The 24,728-nt window shown below is 35.3% G+C and overlaps 1 protein-coding gene across 2 annotated transcripts in view; it reads left to right on the top strand.

The window, feature by feature from the left end:
* Positions 1-24,728, top strand: part of MXI1 (MAX interactor 1, dimerization protein) — an 82,845-nt gene that overhangs the window by 19,951 nt on the left and 38,166 nt on the right. For both annotated transcript variants that reach the window (XM_061193462.1, XM_061193470.1), the window contains exon 3: positions 17,985-18,014. In XM_061193462.1, coding sequence (XP_061049445.1) covers positions 17,985-18,014 — 30 coding nt within the window. The remainder of the gene's footprint in view (positions 1-17,984; positions 18,015-24,728) is intronic.

Raw genomic sequence — 24,728 nt, 5'->3', positions numbered from 1 at the left:
GAAGTTAGTGGGCACAGTCTATTTTTTTTAAGGATGGTAAGATTGAATTGGGAGCTTTTAAAGCAAAAAAAAAAAAAAAATGGAAAAGAAAGAAGGTGCTTATTCTTCAATCAAAACAGAAACTTAGAAAATGCTTACTTGGCTGTACTCAGACATAGTTGACTTCTATTTTTTTTGAAAATTTTTGGTAGTGTGTGGCTCTCTCTTCAGTGTTTTTGTTCTAGAGGGTCAGTGAATTCTAAAGATTCATCTCATATGAAGTTTTCAAAAGTCCAGTCTTAAAAGAAAGTCAAAATCAACAGATGCTTGCCTTTTCCATTGATAAAAGGAATTAAATGAGATCTTTTTTTCCAAAGTTTGGTCTAGAGAATATAAGCATTCATTTTGGAGGGGCACAGAGCAATCTCTGGGTAACTAAGTTTGCCTGAAGACTTTGGAGAGCTCCAGACAGGAAATTGGGTAACACTTAGGGAGGTGGATTGGGGAGGGATCAGGAGTAGGGGCTCTAACTCACTGATGCAGAAAACCTGAGGTTCCTATAACAGAGCTCAAAATGTTGGATCTTCCCACTCTGGATTACTGAGGCACATCACTAGGATTCACTCTTCTTTCTTTGACTTATCTTTAAAGCTGTGTTTCCTTTATGGCTTCTTTTCTTCATTAAGACTATTCTGTGTATTTTAAACAATTTTTAAAATTATAACAATAATTAGCCATAAGTGTAATATGCTGTATTTATGTTTATGTGTGGATCTAGAGGGTTTGTTGTGGTATGGTAGGTTTGGGAAGAAAATACGTAGTATGATATGCAGCATTAAACAAAAAGTACGTATAAATTTTCTTGCCCCTCACAGTTTCTCTGGTTAAGGTATCGTCAATTAAAACCTGTATTCAGGAATTTATGAGTTTTCCAATCCATGTGTAGATTAAAAAAAAAATTTTTTTTTAACTTCGAGACATGGGAGAAATACCAGGTAGGAAACCAAACGTGGATTCTGCCATGCTGCAAGTATTTATTGTTTCCTACTTTCTAGAAATCAAGTATATGATCTCATTACATTTTTCCTCTGTCCTTTACTGTCATCATAGTAAATTGAGGGATGAACTACGTACTCACCAAGGTCCCGCCTTCCCCTGAAGTTCTGTGACACTGATTTATTGACAGTTTTAGAGATCAGTTACTATATTGGTTATTCAGTACACTGCCCCATCATTGCAAATGTGACATTTTTACTAACAACTCAAGGATTATAGAGGTATAAATAAGATGTGTATTTCTAGATTTTACCAGTTATGTTACAGGTCATTAATGTCTTTGTCATCTGTTGACTTATACTTTGCTTAGCTTAGGGTTTTGACTAAGTGATGTTTCTCTTTCATGCTAGTGTTCTTGTCAGGATTCTACTATTGTGTGTGGGACCACATTGCTAATTACTGTGTATTTTAGCACAGCATGTCAGAAAATTTATAACACTACAAGTATGCCATGTTGTTCTTAGTACCCAAGGGAAAATACTTACATGTACATTGGACCACCTAAGACTAAGTAAAGTAATTTTTCATGGGAATATAAATAGTAAGAAAGAAAGAAAGAGAGAGAAAGAAAAAGAGATTTTAGGATATATTATCTCAAGGTTGACCCATGTGTGGGATTTAGGGTGGGGCCTTTAGATGAGAACTAGTATGTTAAAGTGGAACACTAGAAATTATTTCTCCTTACCGTTTAAGATTTCTGCTTCATGGAGTAGGGAACCAGGGATCAAATTCTAATACTGGGGTACTTGGGAGATAGTGTTGTTGTTTCATTTGTAAGGGAGCACTGTAGACTCCCTGTTAACTTTAAGCCTATTACTGGATTTAATAAAGATTTTATTATACTGGTTGCATAAAGCAGAAAGAAAGAAAACTTGTAAAAATTTTCATTTATTAGTCATCTGAAACAAGGAAAGGAATAGAGTTGATGAGTATATCATCTTATTTTCCTGATCAAAAAGCTACCTATATGGAAGTTGCTGTTCTTATGCGTCTTGAACATTGATCTCTTGTATGTCATAAAGTGACATTTGTTTCCCTGACATTGTAGCATCCTTAAGATATAATGTTGGTTGACTTTTTCCCCCCTAATATTCTCAAGTATAATATGACATTCCTGATATAAAATGTTACTTTATAAATTTATGCTGAGAGTTGACTCATAATATTATAAATTCCTATTCCTCCTTTCTCCCAAGCCTTGAAACCTTACTTTCATAGAAGTAAAAAGGAGAGAAAATGAGTGATGTCATGTGAGTTTAAAAGCATGTACCTTGAAAATCCCAGTAATTTTATCATTTGGGATCCTTTTAACAATTAGGTGGGATCTGTAATACATAATTATTTTTTAAATTCATGGTTGACTTTACTGTAGTCTTGGTTCATGGCCTTCTGGCACACTTCCAAAAATCACCCTTGCTAAGATGTTACTGCTGTTAGAGAACTGGCTGCAATTGCTATCTGGCTTATTGAGTAGTATCAGATAAGTTCAAATTCCCAGCTTCTTTACTGTTTGGTCTCACAACTGAAAAATATTAAGATCTGTCATCTTTAAAACTCTACTGACACTACTGTACATGGCTTCAGTGTAACACCGATTTCCTCCTAAATATCTCTTGAGCCTGCCTTTTCTCTTAGCTTCGTTACTACCCTCCTAATCCAAGATACTATCACTCCTCACCTGGACAGCCGTCGCGACCTCCTAACTGGTATCCCTGCAACCACTCTTGTCCCAAATACAATTCTGATGAATTATATTGGCTAGCCTTCCTTCAATTGCTTTAGTATACCATGTTTCCTCCTACCTCAGGGTCTTTGCACATACTCTGTTCTCTTCTGAGAATCATTTTTCTTCCGCTTTTGCCATGTTATCTCTATCTAATTACACTCTTACTTCAGCTCAATAATAACTTCTTCAGGGAAGCCTTTTCCTCATCTGCCAAAGTGGAGCAGGTATTCACATACCTCATGGCATCCCTACTTTTCCTTCACTGTTTATCACAGTCTATAGAAATACAGTTATCTGATTGATAAATTCATGTCTCATTTATTGGACTAAAAACTCCATGAAGGCAAGGATTGAATCTCTTCTGCTTAAAGATTTATCCCCAGTACCCGTCACAGTGCTCTGTACACAGTACATGTTTTTGAAGAATGGAAGGTTTTCAAACTCCAAGTAGACTGTCCTAAATTGGAACTGAGTTTTTCTTTTGTGCCAAGTATTATATTAGACTCTGTAAGTAGAAATAATGGAAGAATGTGCAACTCCTGCTTTGGCAAACTCTGATTACTTTGTGTTCTGAAGGATATTAATGATAATACATCTGGAAAGGAAAACAATATATAGTATTTGAAGAATAAAAATCTTCAGATTACCAGTTCTTTTAAACAAGTATGTTATTGTAGACTACAGAATGCTACAATTAATTTTAAAGACTACTATTGTCATCCTGTGTCATGAGAATTCAGTGATATCAGAACTCATATATGCAAAGAACCATAAGTCTGTCAAATATTAGCAGTAAATATTGGTATGAGCTTGTGACACGCATATAGTAATTGTATTATTTTAAGGTGATCTACAAAGTAGTAAGTACAGGCATACCTCATTTTCTTGCACTTCCCTCTATTGTGCATCACAGACATTGTGTTTTTTACAAATTGAAGATTTGTGGCAACCCTGCATTGTCAAGTGATGGTAAGCATTTTTTAACAATAAAATGTTTTTGAATTGAGGTATGTACTTTTTTTTTTTTAGACATAATACTATTGCACATTTAATAGACTATAGTAGGGACTTCCCTGGTGGTCCAGTGGTAAAGAATCCGCCTTCCAATGCAGAGGACACGGGTTCGATCCCTGGTGGGGGAACTAAGATCCCACATGCCGTGGGGCAACTAAGCCCTCGTGCCACAACTACTGAGCTCGTGCGCTTCCACTAGAGAGCCCGCATGCTGCAAACTACAGAGCCCACGCACCCTGGAGCCCGAGCGCCACAACTAGAGAGAGAGGAAAAAAAACCCAGCACATCACAACTACAGAGAAGCCCGCGTGCTGAAAGGAAAGATCTCGCATGGCTCAGCAAAGATCCAGTGTGCGGCAACTCAGACCCGACGCAGCCAAAAAAAAAAAAAAAGACTATAGTATAATGTAAACATAACTTTTATGTGCACTGAGAAACCAAAAATTTGTATGACTCACTTTATTGAGATACTCGCTTTATTGCAGTGGTCTGGAACCAAACCCATGATGTCTCCAAGGTATACCTATACCAATTTACGGTTGAATTTTCAAGTTGATGAAAAATGTCTTACATTTTTCAGCTGCAGTATTTCAGTACTATGTGCTAAGATTGATGACATAAAAAACAAGACAACTTTCCTTTTGCTTGTAAGGCTTTAGTTTAACTTTTCTTAAACTACAGAATGATGAAATGTTTTAGTCTTATTTTAGAGGGAATGATGTACTGTTGTATTTTCAGCTTTATATCCTTTTTGTCTGTCTTCTTCATGGATTATTAGGGATTTTTTTGTTTTGTTTTGCAGGAGCGGGGTGAATTCTTTTTCTAGTATAGTTGTAGAGGGTTTTTTTCCCCCTAGTGGAAGTAATTTGAGATATATCTTCGGTTGTTATTCTTAAACATGTACTTATTTGTTCACAGAATAATAGAATGAAGCCTTATTTTTATTTTTGTGAAATTTCTTATTAGTCTATATTTTTCAATTTTTCTATATTAAATAACTAGTTGCTGAGTCTTTGTCCAGTAGAGAACTCCCAAAGTTTCAGGACAAAAGTGGAAATTAGTAGCAGTTAAACTCTTAATGATATTAGTGTTGTTCTTCAAGTACTTTCCAAATGTTGAGTGATGTGATCCGATGTGTTCTGTGATATTCTGTCTTTCACTAAAACCAAGTTTAAATGAAAAATTCTCAAGAATTATTTATATACCTCCACAAACTCAGATTTTCCATTAAATGCTTCATTGAAGCATAAGTTTGCTGTTGTTGGATTTCTTAAGAATATATCCCCCTGTGGAAGTATCGTTTGAAGGAGACTTGCATGATCATGGCTTGTAAGTTGGTAGGACAACTCCTTCTGTTCCTATTTGATGAGAGGCCTTTCGCCAGAATATTTATGTGATACTGTAATATAGAAGGTCACAAATCATAGAAAGGGAATTCAGGATTTCATCTGGTACAGCTCTCTGCTTTATGAAGGTAAGATATTATCATATATTTTATGGTTAAAGCTCATGTGGCCTAGAGATGCTTAAGGGATTTTTGTCCAAGCCTTATAGCTATAAGTGATGGTTAAGTTTAATATCAAGCCAGATTTTAAGCAGTATATGCATAATTCTAACCAGGCAGGAATGTTAACCTGAAGAAAGCTTTCTCTTCTAGTTTTTTCCTTACAAATTAAACAGCATTGCCTCCTTTTGGATATATTGTAGCATGATTCTTTGTCATTTCTTAAGTGAAGACAGTTTCCCCAATACTAATCTAATCAAAGAGGTTTTGTGGTGTGGTTTGACAAAATATGTATCCAGATCTCATTTCTGTTCAATAGTGCTAATGTAATTTAAGTATGCATATTTTTTTTAGATTGTTTTTATTTTCATTTTGGCTTCTGACATTTTAAAACACTGGCAGACTTTTCTTCCCCGTGTGTGTGTGTGTGTGTGTGTGTACACATATATATACCATCTTCATTATCATCTAACACATGTTATCAAGTAAACATATAAATACATTATTTCAAGCTATGATGAGCTTAATAGAGAAAAATAGAGGATCCTGTGAAGGCCATAATAGAGTACCTGATCAAGTTTGAAAGATGAAAGAAGGCATCTCAGGGTTGTGAACCTTTGCAATCCTGCTTTCACTTACCTTGAACATTTTTTCAAGTTCATACACATCTGTTAAGTCGTTTTTAATTACAGCATGATATTCTACTTCATGTGTGTACCATAATTTGTTAAGCCAACCATCTGTTAATGACGTTTTAAAAAATATTTATTTATTTATTTGGCTGCACTGGGTCTTAGTTGTGGCACGCGGGCTCTTTTGTTGTGGTGGGCGCACTCTTTGTTGCGGCACGCAGGCTTCTCTCTAGTTGTGGCCCATGGGCTCCAGAGCGTGCGGGCTCAGTAGTTGTGGCACGCAGGCTTGGTTGCCCTGTGGCATGTGGGATCTTAGTTCCCCGACTAGGGATCGAACCCCTGTTCCCTGCATTGGAGGGCAGATTCTTAACCACTGGACCATCAGGGACGTCCCTGTTAATGACATTTAAAATCTTAATTTTACATTACTTTTTCATGCCATGCGGGGCTACTATGAACATCTTTGTACAGATACTTCTGTGCATTTGTCCACCTAGATCCTTAGGATAAACATGAAGAATTAGAATTGTTGGATCAAAGGGTAGAATCCATCTTCAATAACACCTTGCATTTAATATGCTACTTGTGTGCAAAGCCCTTTAACATACATTATTATTTCTTTTGAATTTCAGAACATTTCTGTGAGGTGAAGTGGAATTTATTTCTCTATTTTTTTGATAAGGAAACTGGACTGGTATGCACAGTACAACTAGAAGATGAGAGAAATCCCTGCAATTTGTTTCTCTGGAATCAGCAAACAGTCCTTAGTAATAATTTACTTAAAAACTAAGACTCAGTGACTATAACCTGAAATTTATGTGTTTTACTGTTCTCCTTTTCTGCTCTGGGAAATGCCTGAAACGTGTGGTCTGCACCTGCTGTTTTAATGCCTTACCACCGGAGTTCTTTTTTACCCTTTGCAATTTGCTTCCTTATTTGCTAGCTATTGAAACTGCTCTCTTAAAATAATTTGTAATCAAATTTATTGAACTTACACTATATATATAGAACTATTGCTGTACATGCTTCCCTACCATAGAGGAGCTTGTGGTATATTTGGAAAGATAGTGTATATTAGTAAAAATGATAAATAATACAAATCAGCAAGATGTTATAGACAGGGCCATTTTTATTTATGTTGGATGATGGTACAGAGAGTAAATAGCTTAAATTTATAGAAAAAGGTGATTATGGAAATGCTGTAGATTCACAATATATACTTGTTCATTGATTAAATTTAATGTGCATTCAAGGAGACATAGGGATTCCACAACATAGTATTAGAGAGAAATTCCTTATGTTTTATCTAAGTAATTTCTTATAAGAGAAAATATTTGGTTTAGTAGATAATTTTGTTATTAATGTTACTGCGTACATTTCAGGGGAAAGTGTTATGGATTTTCTTTTTATTTAGTTTTATGACATTGGATAAATGGGTTTCCATGTGGTATTTATTTCCTTGTCTTTGTTTATCATGGGAAATATTTTTGCTAGTCTTTTGAGAACACTATGTAAACACCATTTGTGGAGGCCACATGACGAGAGCTTTGAAGCCATTTGAAACGAACATTTTTAAATTATAGAAGAATATAATTTTAGTCTTTAGTCAGTCATGTATTTTGATAAAGCAACTGATTTTCCTTTACTCTTATTTTGATTAATTAGACAGGGGCAATTTAGGATTATTTTTGAGAAGCTATAAAGAACCTTTCCTCTCATGTAATAAAAGAGACTAGAGAGTAAAATGTGGTAAGTTTGCCTTGGTATTAGAAGAAGTAAATTTTCAGGTTTTTAATTTCGATCACCATAGTCCTGTGTGATAGTATATATCTTCTATAGGAACAACAGAACAACAGTGATCTTTAGTCTGCACAAAAACTCTGGATAATGTATTGTCATTAATACTTAGTCTGTTGGATGGTTTTTTGTAGTCTTTGTTGGTAACGGTAAATGCGCATAAGTTACAATTTAAAATTTAGATTTCTAGGCCTGGCTCTTAAGTTTTGGTGTACTTAATTGTATCATTTTAACATGCTACCCAATCAGTTGTCCTTTGGAAGGCAGGTTACATTCCTGAAAATAGCACTATTAGTCAAAAAGAAGTATTTGAATCTCATTTTTGTATAGAATCATTGTTTATTGCTGGGAGGGGGGGTTACCAAAAGCTCAGAGTCTAATATTTTAATGGAATTTATCACAAACACCATATTTAATCCACTGACTGTTTAAAGAAACAAAATGATTTATTTGTATAAAATTTAAACATGCTTAAGTATGTAGAAATTAGTTTAAAAGAATTACGTGGTAGTTATCTAACATTGTAAGAATATAGTGCCATAGTGTATGGTATATAGTTGCAATTTTCTTAGTAAGTCCTGCGTTATTTTTGCTATTTTTGTTATTTTTACTTTTTGCCAAAATTGGATGATGGAATGTGAGCTACATGAGGGAAGAGAATTTGAAATTTTAGAGTACTTATATTCCCAGTGTAGGCACTCAATAAATCCTTACTAAGTAAATGAATGGCTGAATACTTTGAGCATGATTATGTAGACCTGAAGGTACTTTTTAATGAAATGTTGATATAGTTTTGAGAAGACTTTTAGAGAAACTTAGGCTTAATTGATTGTTTTGTACAAAACTGATCTAGGGATGTTTAATATCTTTATTCTCATCGTCAGTTTATTTGTAGCAGATAAACTCATTGGAGACAAAGTTGTTTTTGTTCTGTTTTTTTTAGCATTTGAAGTTAAGACCCATATTATCAGAAATAGCTGAGTAACATGTTTCTTTTATTCTTTTAACAAACATTTTAAATATCAGTAGGAATTTAATATTAATTTATTAAGTATCAGTATGTGCTTCATACTGTTGGCCACAAATGTGAAAAATCATTTGGCTGTTAGTGGTAAAGTGTAACAAGTGTGAGGCACTGTCCTGTAAGATGAAGGTCTCTTATTCTACAGGAATCCACAGGAAGACTTGAACATGCATGGTCATGGCATTATTCATAATCACCAAAAGCTGGAAGCAATTGAAATGTCCATCAGCTAGTGAATGGATAAACAAAATATAGTATATTGTACAATGGAATACTACCCAGCAATAAAAAAGAAAAAATACTCATACATATGACAAAATGGATGAACCACAAAAAACTTACGTAAACAAAGTCAGATACATAAGAGTACATATTGCATAATTCCATTATATGAAATTTATAAGGCAAAACTATAGAGATAGAAAGCAAATCAGCGGTGGGTGAGGGATGGGAGTGGAGATTGACTGCAAATGGACATGAGGGGACTTTTGGGGTGATAGAAGTGTTCTAAAAGTGGAATGTAGTAATGGTTGCACAAATACGTAAATTTACAAAAGCTCATTGAATTGTACACTTAAAATGGGTGAATGTTATAGTATGTATCAATAAAACTTAAAAAAAAGATTGCCTGTCTTATTTATTGCAGTAAGATAATGAAGGGTCTTGGACATATGACAAATGCTAAAAAGAACTAAAGGTAGAATGAATGAATGAATATTAAGCAATGTTTCCTTTATTTCTTTCTTCCAGTTTTATGAGATATAATTGACATACAGCGCTATATAAATTTAAGGTGTATAGCATAATGACTTACATCATGAAATTATTATCACAATAAGTTTAGGGAACATCTGTCATCTCATACAGATACAAAATAAAAAGAAAAAAATTTTTTTCCTTGTGATGAGAATTCTTAGTATTTACTGTCTTAACTTTCATGTATTACAAACAGCAGTGTTAATATATTAATCATGTTGTACATTACATCCCTGGTACTTATTTATCTGATAACTGGAAATTTAAATATTTTGACTGCCTTCATCCAATTACCCCTCCCGTCACCCCCGGCCTCTGATAACCACAAATCTGATCTCTTTTTCTATGAGTTTGATTGTTTTTGAAGTATAACTGACCAACAACACTATGTTAGTTCCCAGTGTACAACATAGTGATTTGTTATTTCTATTCATTACAAAATGATCACCACAGCAATGATTCCTTTAAAACTTGAAATAAACCAATAAGGAGTAGGGAGTGTAGTCAGTTGGAAGAAGGCACTTCCAGTCTCCCGCAGCAACCAGAACAAGGAAAATTCAGCTATCCTGCCAACCTCTCCTCCCTTACTCCCTTTGAGAATCACTTTTCTATGTGATATATTTCTATGTGATATATTTCCCTTAGACAGGAGGATTCTTTGAAATAGATATATGTATAACATCTGTGTCCGCTTCTAATACTATAGTGAGGAATGGAGTATACTAACAATGAAAATTGGGATCTATGGGCTTTCTATTATGAGTAGTGCTATTAATTATGGTACCATTTGGGTTTTTTTTTCCTTCAACAAATATCTACTGAATGTTTATTTCATGCCTGACTCCTTCCTGAAATACTGAATTACAATTTGGAAGTCCAGTGATTTAGGAAATCACTGATATTTTTTCCATTTTTAAAGATTTTTAGAATGTTGCTCTGTAATAGAATCAAATAATGAAGCAGTCTAGGTAATTAGTGGTTTGTCTTTTTAAATGCCTTGTTTTTTTTGTTTGTTTGTTTTTGTTTTTTTTTGTTTTTTTTTTTAAATGCCTTGTTTTAACTTTTGAAAATTTGTTTAAGAGCAGTCATTTTAATCTTGAAAATTCTCTGTAGTTCCCAATATTGTTTTTACCTAAGAAGTGATTATTTCACAAATATTGTATAACTTTAGTATGTATTTAGATGCATCTTAATTTCTGGCACTAAGATAAAAGTTAGTTAATACTAAATGGCTTACAAATTAAAATACCATTCCGCTGCCTCATCTCTCCCCATCCAATTTCTGCTTCCTAGAGGCTACCACTTGCAATAATTTAACAGTTTCTTCTACTGTTTGCTTTCATATTTCTAAATTAGGAACTTATCCTGCTTGTTATCTGTTGACTTCCTGTTATGAAGATGAAGATTTGACTGTCTATACTCTTGACTGATAGCAGATTAATCATATGCCAGAAATGAAAAAAAAATTTAAGTAGATGAAAGAACAGATATTCCCCAAAGCGCTTATGTTTTAAAATTATGCACTTTCTAGTAATTTGTATTATTAGTCTTCTAGAATAAGGAATTGATGTTTTAGTCTCATTCCTGAATACTTTGTGGTAGATTAGAGTATTGCCTCAATTGTAGGATGAGGTTTATAACTTAAAAAAAAAGTTTTGATGCAGTGTAATTTCTATACAGTAAAATTCCTCAATTTTTAGTGTATGAGTCAGTGACTAGACGTGTATACAGTCATGCAACCCCCAACACAATTATGATACAGAACTTTTTTTATCATCTCAAAATATTATTACCTCATGCCTCTATAGTCAGTTTCTAATCTCCACCTTCTGATCTGTTTTGTCACTACAGTTTTGCCATTTCTGGAATTTCATATAAATGGAATCATGTATATACTATTCTGTGTCTGACTTCTTTCACTTAGCGTAATGTTGTTTGAAATTCATTCCTGTTGTCCTATGAATCAGTAGCTAAGTCCTTTATATTGCTGAGTCCATTGTATGAATATGCCACAGTTTGTTTATTCATTTACCAGTTGATAGACATTAGGTTGTATATAGTTTCTAGCTATTATAAGTAAAGATGCTACATACTTTTATGAACAGGTCTTTCTGTGGACATATGTTTTAATTTTTCTTAGCTACCTAGGAGTAGAATTCTGGGTCACATAGTAAGTGTATATATAACTTTATAAAGAAACTACCAAACCATTCTCCAAAGTGGCTGTACCATTTTACATCCTGACTAGCAGTGTAGGGTACTTCCAGTAGCTCCAGATCCTGGATAGCACTTGGTATTGTCAGTCTTTTAAATTTTAGCCATTCTAGTGGGTGTGTCGTAGTATCTCACTGTGTTTTATTTTGCATTTTCCTAGTGATTTTGACTATCTTACTGTGTGTTTGTTTGCCATTGATATATCTTCTTTGGTGAAGGGTCTGTGTCTTTTGCTTTTTATTTTATTTAGTTGTTTGTTTTCTTATTGAGTTGTAAGAATTCTTTGTAAATTCTGGATACAAGTTCTTTGTTACATATGTGGTTTACAAATGTTTTCTCCTCAGTGGTTTGCCTTTGTCATTTTCTTAACAGTGTCTTTTGAAAAAAAAAGTTTTAAATTTTGATGAAGTCCAGTTTACATGTTTATCTTTCATGGTTCATGCTTCTTCTTTTTTGTTTTTTTGAAGTTTTGAATTTTATTTATTTTTTTATACAGCAGGTTCTTATCAGTTATCCATTTTATACATATTAGTGTATACATGTCAATCTCAATCTCCCAATTCATCCCACCACCACCACCCCCCACGCCACTTTCCCCCCTTTGTTTCCATATGTTTGTTCTCTACATCTGTGTCTCTATTTCTGCCCTGAAAACCGGTTCATCTGTACCATTTTGCTAGGTTCCACATATATGCGTTAATATACGATATTTGTTTTTCTCTTTCTGACTTACTTCACTCTGTATGACAGTCTCTAGATCCATCAACGTCTCTACAAATGACCCAATTTCGTTCCTTCTTATGGCTGAGTAATATTCCATTGTATATATATATATACCACATCTTCTTTATCCATTCATCTGTCGATGGGCATTTAGGTTGCTTCCATGACCTGGCTATTGTAAATACTGCTGCAATGAACATTGGGGTGTTCATTGGGTGCATGTGTCTTTTTTTTTTTTTTTTTTTTTTTCATGTGTCTTTTTGAATTACGGTTTTCTCTGGGTATATGCCCAGTAGTGGGATTGCTGGGTCATGTGGTAGTTATATTTTTAGTTTTTTAAGGAACCTCCATACTGTTCTCCATAGTGACTGTATCAATTTACGTTCCCACCAACAGTGCAAGAGGGTTCCCTTTTCTCCACACCCTCTCCAGCATTTGTTGTTTGTAGATTTTCTGATGATGCCCATTCTAACTGGTGTGAGGTGATACCTCATTGTAGTTTTGATTTGCATTTCTCTAATGATTAGTGATGTTGAGCAGGTTTTCATGTGCTTCTTGGCCATCTGTATGTCTTCTTTGGAGAAATGTCTATTTAGGTCTTCTGCCTAATTTTGGATTGGGTTGTTTGTTTTTTTAATATTGAGCTGCATGAGCCATTTGTATATTTTGGAGATTAATCCTTTGTCCATTGATTCGTTTGCAAATATTTTATCCCATTCTGAGGGTTGTCTTTTCGTCTTGTTTATAGTTTCCTTTGCTTTGCAAAAGCTTTTAAGTTTCACTAGGTCCCATTTGTTTATTTTTGTTTTTATTTCCATTACTCTAGGAGGTGGATCAAAAAAGATCTTGCTGTGATTTATGTCAAAGAGTGTTCTTCCTATGTTTTCCTCTAAGAGTTTTATAGTGTCCAGTCTTACATGTAGGTGTCTAATCCATTTTGAGTTTATTTTTGTGTATGGTGTTAGAGAGTGTTCTAATTTCATTCTTTTACATGTAGCTGTCCAGTTTTCCCAGCACCGCTTATTGAAGAGACTGTCTTTTCTCCACTGTATATCCTTGTCTCCTTTGTCATAGATTAGTTGACCATAGGTGCATAGGTTTATCTCTGGGCTTTCTATCCTGTTCCATTGATCTATATTTCTGTTTTTGTTCAAGTACCGTATTGTCTTGATTACCGTAGCTTTGTAGTATAGTCTGAAGTCAGGGAATCTGATTCCTCCAGCTCCGTTTTTTTCCCTCAAGACTGCTTTGGCTTTCGGGGTCTTTTGTGTCTCCATACAAATTTTAAGATTTTTTGTTCTAGTTCTGTAAAAAATGCCACTGGTAATTTGATAGGGATTGCATTGAATCTGTAGATTGCTTTGGGTAGTATAGTCATTTTCACAATATTGATTCTTCCAATCCAAGAACATGGTATATCTCTCCATCTGTTTGTATCATCTTTAATTTCTTTCATCAGTGTCTTAGCGTTTTCTGCATACAGGTCTTTTGTCTCCATAGGTAGGTTTATTCCTAGGTATTTTATTCTTTTTGTTGCAGTGGTAAATGGGAGTGTTTCCTTAATTTCTCTTTCAGATTTTTTATCATTAGTGTATAGGAATGCAAGAGATCTCTGTGCATTAATTTTGTATCCTGCAACTTTACCAAAGTCATTGATTAGCTCTAGTAGTTTTCTGGTGGCATCTTTAGGATTCTCTATGTATAGTATCATGTCATCTGCAAACAGTGACTGTTTTACTTCTTCTTTTCCAGTTTGTATTCCTTTTATTTCTTTTTCTTCTCTGATTGCTGTGGCTAGGACTTCCAAAACTATGTTGAATAATAGTGGTGAGAGTGGACATCCTTGTCTAGTTCCTGATCTTAGAGGAAATGCTTTCAGTTTTTCACCATTGAGACTGATGTTTGCTGTGAGTTTGTCATATGTGGCCTTTATTATGTTGAGGTAGGTTTCCTCTATGCCCACTTTCTGGAGAGTTTTTTTATCATGAATGGGTGTTGAATTTTGTCAAAAGCTTTTTCTGCATCTATTGAGATGATCATATGGTTTTTCTTCTTCAATTTGTTAATGTGGTGTATCACATTAATTGATTTACGTATATTGAAGAATCCTTGCATCCCTGGGATAAATCCCCCTTGATCATGGTGTATGATCCTTTTAATGTGTTGTTGGATTCTGTTTGCTAGTATTTTGTTGAGGATTTTTTGCATCTATATTCATCAATGATATTGGTCTGTAATTTTCTTTTTTCATAGTATCTTTGTCTGGTTTTGGTATCAGGGTGATGGTGGCCTCATAGAATGAGTTTGGGAGTGTTAATTAAAAAAATTAATTTATTTTTCCCTGTGTTGGGTCTTTGTTGCTGCGTTGGGCTTTCTCTAGTTGCGGCGAGTGGGGGCTACTCTTCCTTGCGGTGCGCAGGCTTCTCATTGCGGTGGCTTCTCTTGTTGTGGAGCACGGGCTCTAGGCACACGGGCTTCAGTAGTTGTGGCACTCGGGCTCAGTAGTTGTGGCTCGTGGGCTCTAGAGCACAGGCTCAGTAGTTGTGGCGCATGGGCTTAGTTGTTCCAAGGCATGTGGGATCTTCCCAGATCAGAGCTCGAACCCATGTCCCCTGCATTGGTAGGCGGATTCTTAACCACTGTGCCACCAGGGAGGTCCCCTTACTATAGTATTTCATTGTTTTTGTTTTACTTGTTCTGAGTTTTCTTCTCAGATTAAGGCAGTTAAACCAAAACTTACTAAGAGGGGGTGGGTGGGAAATTTTATTATTGATTACACGTTCAAATTTTGGACAATATTTTTTTGCTTTAAATCTCTTTAAAATACACCTTTTCCCTCCTCTAACTTATTGATTTACTTTGACATTTCATTCAAACAAAAAAGAACTTAAACCTTTTTATAAATACTTATAGGTGGTAGAGATTTGGTTGTAATTTATTTATTGAGTTTTGAAGTCTGAGTCTTGTGTTATACTAAAAGTTCTGTGTTTTTGTTGTTTCTCCCATCTGAGTCATACATATCCTTGCCATTAATTTGTCTGAACTCTTAAAGCATCCTGAGATTTTTTTTACATCTCGAGAGAGAGAGATGTTTTTTTATTAAGATAATCTCTTGAAAATGAACATCAGACTACAATGAGGTATCACCTCACACCAGTCAGAATGGCCATCATCAAAAAATCTACAAACAGTAAATGCTGGAGAGGGTGTGGAGAAAAGGGAACCCTCTTGCACTGTTGGTGGGAATGTAAATTGATACAGCCACTATGGAGGACAGTATGGAGGCTCCTTACAAAACTAAAAATAGAACTACCATATGATCCAGCAATCCCACTACTGGGCATATACCCTGAGAAAACCATAATTCAAAAAGAGTCATGTACCACAATGTTCATTGCAGCTCTATTTACAATAGCCAGGACATGGAAGCAACCTAAGTGTCCATCGACAGGTGAATGGATAAAGAAGATGTGGCACATATATACAATGGAATATTACTCAGCCATAAAAAGAAACGAAATTGAGTTATTTGTAGTGAGGTGGATGGAACTAGAGTCTGTCATATAGAGTGAAGTAAGTCAGAAAGAGAAAAACAAATACCGTATGCTGACACATATATTAGGAATCTAAAAAAAAAAAGGTTCTGAAGAACCTAGGGGCAGGACAGGAATGATGACGCAGATGTAGAGAATGGACTTGAGGACACGGGGAGGGGGAAGGGTAAGCTGGGACAAAGTGAGAGAGTGGCATGGACATATATACACTACCAAATGTAAAATAGATAGCTAGTGGGAAGCAGCCGCATAGCACAGGGAGATCAGCTCGCTGCTTTGTGACCACCTAGAGCGGTGGGATAGGGAGGGTGGGAGGGAGACGCAAGAGGGAGGAGATATGGGGATATATGTATATGTAGAGCTGATTTGCTTTGTTATAAAGCAGAAACTAACACACCATTGTAAAGCAATTATACTCCATTAAAGATGTTTTAAAAAAAAAAAGAAAATGAACATCAGTCTTTTTCATCCTGTGTCACTTGGACCTTATGAAACTGCTAAGAAAGCAAAAGGTGGACAGTAGACAGTAATTCAAAGAAGCCTTTTGGCTCTTGAACTAAGACAGTGGGTAAAATTTCCACAAATTATGAGACTGACAAAAATATTCTTATTGTTAAAGTTTAGAAATTTGATTATTAAATATCCATTAAAACAATAAATCAGATTAAAGTAATCAGTAATATAATAATCTGAAGGCTTTTGACATTAAGCAGAATATATTAAATGCTTAAAGTTTCAGTTCTGTTGACAGGAACTTAAGTTTTCCTTTATAAAATTCCGTTATTGTTAATGCTAAACTATTGTAAAAATTAATACGTTTATTCAAGAGAACTTAGTATAACATAATTCTAATAGTAGCTAACTTTAGGTAGAGTTTGTTATATTTTGATGTTCAACATAAACTTGTTTATTCCTCATAACAATCATATGAGGCAAGTACTGTTATTTTTCATATTTCGTAGATGAGAAAACTGAGCACAGAGAAATGAAGGGACTTTTAAAAGGCCACACAATATTTGAACCCAGTCAGTCAGGCCTTAGAGTCTGTGCCGTTAACCTGTCTTCAGTATTGCTTGTCACTGAGTGGTTAAGAACTTGGGGTTTGGAGTAACAAAGACGTGGGCTTAAATCATGGCTGCAACTTATATTCTTGGGACAAGAGCATGTCTCTTTACCTCTCTGAGCCTCAGTATTCTTGTTTATAAAACGAGGGTTGTTTGGAGGATAAAATGAGGTAATGTATGTTAACTGTTTAGCAGACACTCAGCTTGTTCAATAGATGGTAAGTATTATTATAACAAATACTAATAAGTAAAATGAAAAAAAGTCACAAACAGAAGACAACCATTGTTAGCATTTTGAGGTGTATCCTCCCAGTCTTTTTAAAATGTGTTTTTTATTTTATTAATATATTTTCTTCTCTTCATGTTATTTTTTTCCCTTGTATAACTTTTTTTGGTTTATGTTTCACATTCAAGGAAAGAAGGCTTGAATTTGTCTGTATCCCTTAGCAATAAGGCAAGCCTGTTTCAGCTTCTGTGGTGGCCAAAACTTTTTCTCTCCCTATGTTTAGGAGTAGGTAAATGGAGATAGGAGAGGACACGGAAGTACATATACCTTTTTTTTTAAACAAAAAAAATGGGATTATGTTTGAATTAAAATTTCTAATATGATGTCTACAAATCAGTAAGATGTAGGACCCTAGAAGTAGGCAAGAGAATATGTGCTAGTATCAATTTTATTAAAAATGACAATGAGATCCTAATTTCAAAATATTTAGAGTTGTTAACTGAAAACAGTATACCTGAATGAACAGTCTTAATGAACATAGACTATTTCTTCTTGATGAGTGAGATAGATAGAAGTCTGACCATGTATTGCATTGTTAAATAAATTAACTGTGTGAATTTATTTAGCAGTACCTAAACTAATCCCCCTTTCTATAGCCTCAGCAACAAAACATGGCTAATACTCTTTTTTTTCCCCCTTTTTTCCTCCCTTTTAGGTCTACACACAATGAGCTGGAAAAGAATCGGTGAGTCAGTGATGAGGTGCAGCTTTCATATATGTTAAAAAGCAAACTCAACATTTGACCTGTGAAAACATATTGCATATGTAGTTATAACTTTTTTACATGTGTAACATATCATGATTCTGATATATGTGTATTCTCTCCAAAAAGTAGTCCCTTGTATATGCTTGTATAGTCTTACGCTATCTAAACTGGCAGACATAAATATACTCTATAAGTTTATTTGAATTTTGAGTTTATGTTGAGCGTTCTTTATTTCTGTCTCAACGGGTTAATTGTGATAGGCTCATGGCTTAAATATGGTCTTGCTAAAGGATTAGGTTTCTGTAATGTAGCTGATAACTATTATGGCAAATTGTAGGATATTGAATTTCTCTTTCTTTGCAGTTCATTCATTCATTCATTTATGCATTCAACAAATCTTTATCTTGCACCATCTATATGTCAGTGCCAGGCAGGCATAATGCTTTACATAGTAAATACAAGAATGTGTAAGGCAGCTTCTGACCTTAAGGAATTTATAGCTTCCTGGGAGAGAAAGATAAGTAATTAAAATACTGTATAGTGTGGTAAGTATGATGATGGAGAAGCAGAGGATGCTGGAAGATCATTTTTGAAGGTCACCTGATTCTCTCTTGAGGGAGTCTTAGAAGGCTTTCCAGAGGATAGTGAGCACTGTTTATTGAGGAAACTGCAAGAGGTTCAGTATGAGTATAAAAGATGGTAGCATGAGGCAAGCCAGGCCAGATGTTGACAATTACGCTGAAGAGTTTGGACTTTTTCTGAGAGCAGTAAGGAGCAGTTGAATGATTTTAAGGTGGGTTGTCATATGATCAGATTTGGGTTTTGGAAAGATTACTTTGGCTACAGTGTAAAGAATTGGCTGATTGGCAGAAGGGATCTCAGAGACAAGAAAACTCTTTGGAGGCCATTGGAAGCCTCCAAGGTAAGAGATGATGGTAGCCATTGGAGATAGACGTAGACAGAATAAAGAAATAGTATGGAATATAATCAATAGAAATTGGTGATTAGTTGGCTATGGAAGGTTAAGTTTTAGATTGTATTATCATTTACTAAAAAAAGGAATATAGGAAGAGGACAAGTTTGGGGGAGAAGATGAGGATTGAATGACTAAATATTCTCTTTTTGGTACAGAGGTTAAAGTAATAAGCAACAAACTGGAATTGTTTATATTAGCCATTTTTTTAATTATATAAGTTTCAGATGTACAGCACTATAATTCGACATCTGTATGCACTAAAAAGTGATCACCATACAGTTGACCCCCTTCATCCATTGCACCCCGCCCCACAACCTCCTTCCCCTCTGGTAACCAATAATCTGTTCTCTGTATCTGTAGGTTTGTTTTTGTTTTATTTTGTTTGTTTAGTTTTTTTAGATTCCATGTACAAGTGAAATCATAGGTATTTGTCTTTCTCTGTGTGGCTTATTTCACTTAGCATATGCCTTCAAGGTCCATTCATGTTGTCACAAATGGCAGAATTTCATTCTTTTTTATGGCTGAGTACTATTACCTCGTGTGCATGTATGTGTGTGTGTGTGTGTGTACACACATACATATACATGTCACATCATCCATTAATCCACTGATGGACACTTAGGTTATTTCCATATCTTTACTACTGTAGATAATGCTGCAATGAACATAGGGGTGCATATATCTTTTCAAATCACTGTTTTCCTGTTCTTTGGATAAATACCCAGAAGTAGAATAGCTGGGTGTACCACCCATTTTTGACAAACAAGATCTCTATGACCTTCAACTTTTTGTCCTGCCCTTTTTTAAATAGAAGGGCCCTTACATATTGACTAACGCAACTGCCTCATTGCAGATGAATTTAAATGTCAAATCCTCTTGAAGAGGCTTAGCATTTTCCTCCAGGCTGACTTAGTGGCTTTTACCACTTTATTTGCACAATGCTCTGTTCATATCTCCTATTGTAAAACTTAATCAGGTAGTCTTATAATTATCTGTTTATATGTCTCTTTCTGCCAAATGACTATGACTACCTCAAAGGTAGGGATTCTGTTTTGTTCAATTTTGTATCCTTGGTGTCTAGCGTTTGATGCATGTATAGTAGATGATAGCTTTAATACTGAATGAAGGATAAAACTGGAGCAAAGTTCAGTGGTCTAGTCAAAAATGTTTTGCTAGTTAGAGGCAAAGCAGTTTGGCAGGAAATGTTTTATTTTCAAGAGTCTCTTTTCTGTCTTATATTTCTAGTATATTAAAGGAAGTATCTGGCTAGTTTAAACATGGCAAAAAGACTAAGAAGTAACAGCTTTGAAGATACTAAAAATAAAACCTTCTCTTGACCTTTAGAGCACAGAGTGTATTTTTGGGCCATATGTTTTAAATATGGATAAACATGTGGCTTTTATAATTATTTCACCCACATGAATGTGGCCCTTGGGAGACCCTCATTGGAAATCTAGCAAAAACCTTTGTTTAACACGAGAGTAAAGAGACTGTTTAGTAAAGTATTTGGAATTGAGCTATTAAAACCTTTGAGTAAACTTCATTCAATGCATTCTGTATATCAATTCTGACTTATTGATAACCTTATCACCCATAGTATTACTTTGATACGCCCTGTAAATTGTTTAAACTAGTATTTGTAGCACTGGAGTAGCATGTGTGGCTTTTATCACCTGGACTGTACCTGATCTCTGCTCTCTCCAGTGAAGGCTTTTTGTTCCTGTTTTATTTACTTAGGTCTAAGACTTTCTGGCTGGTTTCCTACCCTACCTCTCTTAAGGCATGGTTCACTCATCCTTTTCTGTCCTCTTCTGATAGTCCTAGATGTCTTTATTTCTCAAATTATGTCTTCTCCTCTCTCCCGTCTTCCCTCCTGTCCTTTCATCCTCCCTCCCTCTCTTCTTTGAGGTTGAAAGGTAATATAGAATTAACCTTTCCAAGATATATTTGTTTTTAAAAGGGATATTTATCAATATAAATAAATCTCTAATTTAGTGGAATGTGTCAGAGGATGAGTGTTAAAGGAAGAATCCAGTTGAATAACCTATACTCCACTTCTGAAAAGTGGATCTAACAAGAAAACAAAAATATTGGTAGACACAGGATGATTTAAAGGGAGGGGTGGGGGGATGTTTTAGCCAAAGAGCAGGAAAGCAGCACAAGAATATTTTTAATATTTAAGCCTGTATTGCTATTACACTTTTTAGGCCCCCACCCAGTTCTATTTAATGATCTTTTTTCTAAGGCAGTGTTTTTATTTGACATATTAAATAAAAAGTTAACGTAGATTTGGCATCCTTTAAAATAAATAGAATTTTGGCTTTACCTTTCATTTGCTTTTGAGTGTGAGCTTATTTGAGGAAAGTAATTCACTGTCAAAAGAGTGATTTGATTTTGTTTTCATTCTGAAAAGATATTCCTGAAGCAAGTCATATTTTTGAAATTTTGCCGCTCTACATACAATATGTTCATATCAAAAGTTTTTTTAAAAAGCTTAGTTCTAAAATCTTGCATATAAAGCTACTCCAAGTTAGTGGGGTTTTTTTACTGGAGCAATGCAGTGAGAACTAGAGTAGATGATCTTAAATTGTTAGTGAATGACAGAGTAATTCCAGATGGCTATCTTTTTTTTTAAATTTATCTATCTATTTATTTATTTATTTTTGGCTGAGGTGGGTCTTTGTTGCTGCTTGCAGGCTTTCTCTAGTTGCAGCGAGCGGGGGCTGCTGTTCATTGCGGTGCGCGGGCTTTTCATTGTGGTGGCTTCTCTTTGTTGCGGAGCACGGCCTCTAGGTGCACGGGTTTCAGTAGTTGTGGCACTCGGGCTCAGTAGTTGTGGCTCGTGGGCTCTAGAGCGCAGGCTCAGTAGTTGTGGCACACGGACCCAGTTGCTCCGCGGCATGTGGGGTCTTCCTGAACCAGGGCTCGAACCCATGTCCCCTGCATTGGCAGGCAGATTCTTAACCACTGTGCCACCAGAGAAGTCCCCAGATGGCTATCTTAAACAGAGCCCTAAGATTGTTGAAGCCCTGGGTCTGACCTTGAGGAGACAATAGCCAACAAATGTTGAGGTTCGTACTCCCAGATTTCAGAGGGTCTGGTGAGCACAGAGTAGTTTGCTCTGGCCCACAATTACCCCAAAATGCCTATAGCCCATTAGGGAGCTTTTAGGTAGTTTCAGACCTGATAAAGAAATTCAGATTCTTTCTTGGATAGGTCCTGGGTTTCTTTTACTGTCTAAAACCTTGATGGTTACACTGAGCCTGGTCTAGGTGGTACAGAACATTTGTTACCTGTGTATTCACCCTGTCCCTCTAGACCTACAAGAGGTCGTAACAGGCTCAGGAGGTAGAAGTAAAGGGAAGTAGAATACCTTTAGCTGTTCTGCGTTCCTCAGGAGCCTGTGTGAATCATCTCATGGTAAAATTAATTTTACTTTTGAGTCTTTGAGATTTGAAAATTAAGAATTTACATTGCCCCATTGGCTTATCTTATAAGTTGGGTCTTTTGCCAGAGAAGAAACCATTCAGTACAGATTTTAGATCACTTCATTGCTTTTCCATTTTCTTAATTCAAATTACTGAAGATGTTTTTGAAAGAGTCAACAACTTTAATAGGACTTTAATGATCAAGAACCTTAGTGCTGACAGCAGGAGAGGCCATTTAACCTTAATAGTTGTCATTCCATTGAAACAAAAGGCTTACTCTTATCCCCACTTTGGCAAAGCTAAAGGACCACATGAGGACACTGGACTTACAATGCCTTCCTAGGCAGAGCAGAAGTACCCGAGTATTTGTGATAAAAGAGAAGCATGCCCAGTGAATGGTAATAGGTGTCCTCCATATAGAGGTTTTCTTATACCTCTGAAGGAATGGTGAAAAATGAGCATTTATTGAGTACTTACTGTGTTCTCCCACTATGCAAAACCATTGTTTAATCCTGTAAGTTAGGAAGGCAGAAAGTATAGCTCAAAGTGTTATTAAAAACTAGCCGTTTTGACCATCATAACTACAATTTGAAACAAGTTGATGGGAACACAAAACAGTCAATCATGATCGTATCTGATCATAAATATGATAGCTATGTGTAATATCAGTCTTTCTCTTCAGTAAGGATTAATAAATACTGTGTTTGGCATCATGGTAGATAAAATGAAGTATAAGATACCCTGTCCTATCCTTAAGGTTAAGGCCATTGTAGTTTGGTAGTTATAAGTTGCCTCTTTCAATACCAGGATATGTATGATATGGTAACAATTAATGTCTAGAAGGATGCATTAAAATTGTTTTTCAAACTGAATGTTGAAACCCATTAAGTAGTCTATGCAGTCGTTTTAGTGAGTCATTTGAAAAAGAAGTAGAGTAGAATAGAAGATACCAAAGTGCGTTGCTTGAAGTAAAGTTAAATGTAGAATTGTGAAACTTGTATATACTGGCTCGTGATGTAAAAATGCTGTGGTCATAGTCAAACAGCTACTGCCTGGATAGTCAAGGAGAATGTATCCTGAGCCATGAGGAAGAGAGAGACTTTGAATCTAAGGAAAGGATAAGGAAAGGGGTCAGAGCCATGGAAGCAGGAAGGTGGCATCATAAGCTCTGTCCAGGAAAGAGTGAGTAGACCATATATAGTGGAAGAGTAGAGTCTATCAAATTGGTGTTGGGAAATGAGGCCAGAAAGGTGGTTTGGTATTAGACTGCAGTGTTATTGAATGTCAAGGAATTTGGATTTCATTTTGTTGGTAGTAGTGAGTTTTTGAGACTGTTGATCAAAATATACACATACAAACGCGCACACGCAGACATGCGCCCATATGCACACATACTCTAGCTGTGAAATCAGGGAGACTGGTTTGGATATTCTGAAGTAGCCCAGGTAGGAGAAGGATATAAGAACCAGCATTCAGTTGATGGAATTAGGAATAGAAAGGGACAGAGCAGACTAAGAAACAGTGTAAAGAAAGAATATTATTTTCCGTTAACTGCTACTATTCATTCCTCCTTACATTTCATTCTTTACATAGCAGCAAGAGTAATCTTCTTAAAGGATATATCATGTCATGCCATTTCTGTTTACAATCCTCCACTGGCTTCCTATTGCAACTAGATAAAATCTATGGCCGACAAAGTCCTACCACTCTATCCCTCATCTCCTATGGTCCAGCTGGCACTGTTTTCTTTCTTTTCCTCAAACACACCATGTTTATTTCCATCTTAAGGCTTTTGTACCTGCTGTTTCTTCTGCTTGGAAAGCCCTTGCTCTAGTCTTTCATCATTATTTAGTTCTCAGTTTTCAGGTCATCTCCTTAGAGAACAGTATTTGCCCCCCAGTCACTTTCTATCCCATTGCCTTTTCTGTCACGTTAACATTTATCTCTGTATGAATTATTTATTTGTTTGAGTTATTTGACTTCTTTTACTAGAATATAAGTTTCAGGAAGGCAGAGACTTTGTCTTATTTACCCTTAGCAGATAGCAGTCATTCATTAAATGTTCACTGAATGAAAAAATGATTAAATGTGCTATTGAGCATATCTATAATCAATAATATGTTATTTATTGAATTATAATGACTTAAGTGAAAAATGACAAATATATAAAATACTCTTAAGAGCTCAAAAGACATATTATTATAATAAAACAATTTCATAGGAGGTAAATGGAAAACTTAATGAATTCTTAAAATGTAAATAAATTATATGGAAAAAATTTGATATCTG

Source organism: Eubalaena glacialis, chromosome 1 (assembly GCF_028564815.1).
Source record: "Eubalaena glacialis isolate mEubGla1 chromosome 1, mEubGla1.1.hap2.+ XY, whole genome shotgun sequence".
NCBI classification, from domain to species: domain Eukaryota; kingdom Metazoa; phylum Chordata; class Mammalia; order Artiodactyla; family Balaenidae; genus Eubalaena; species Eubalaena glacialis.
Note: the sequence above shows the minus strand (reverse complement) of the source record. Positions and strands in the feature narration are given on the sequence as shown.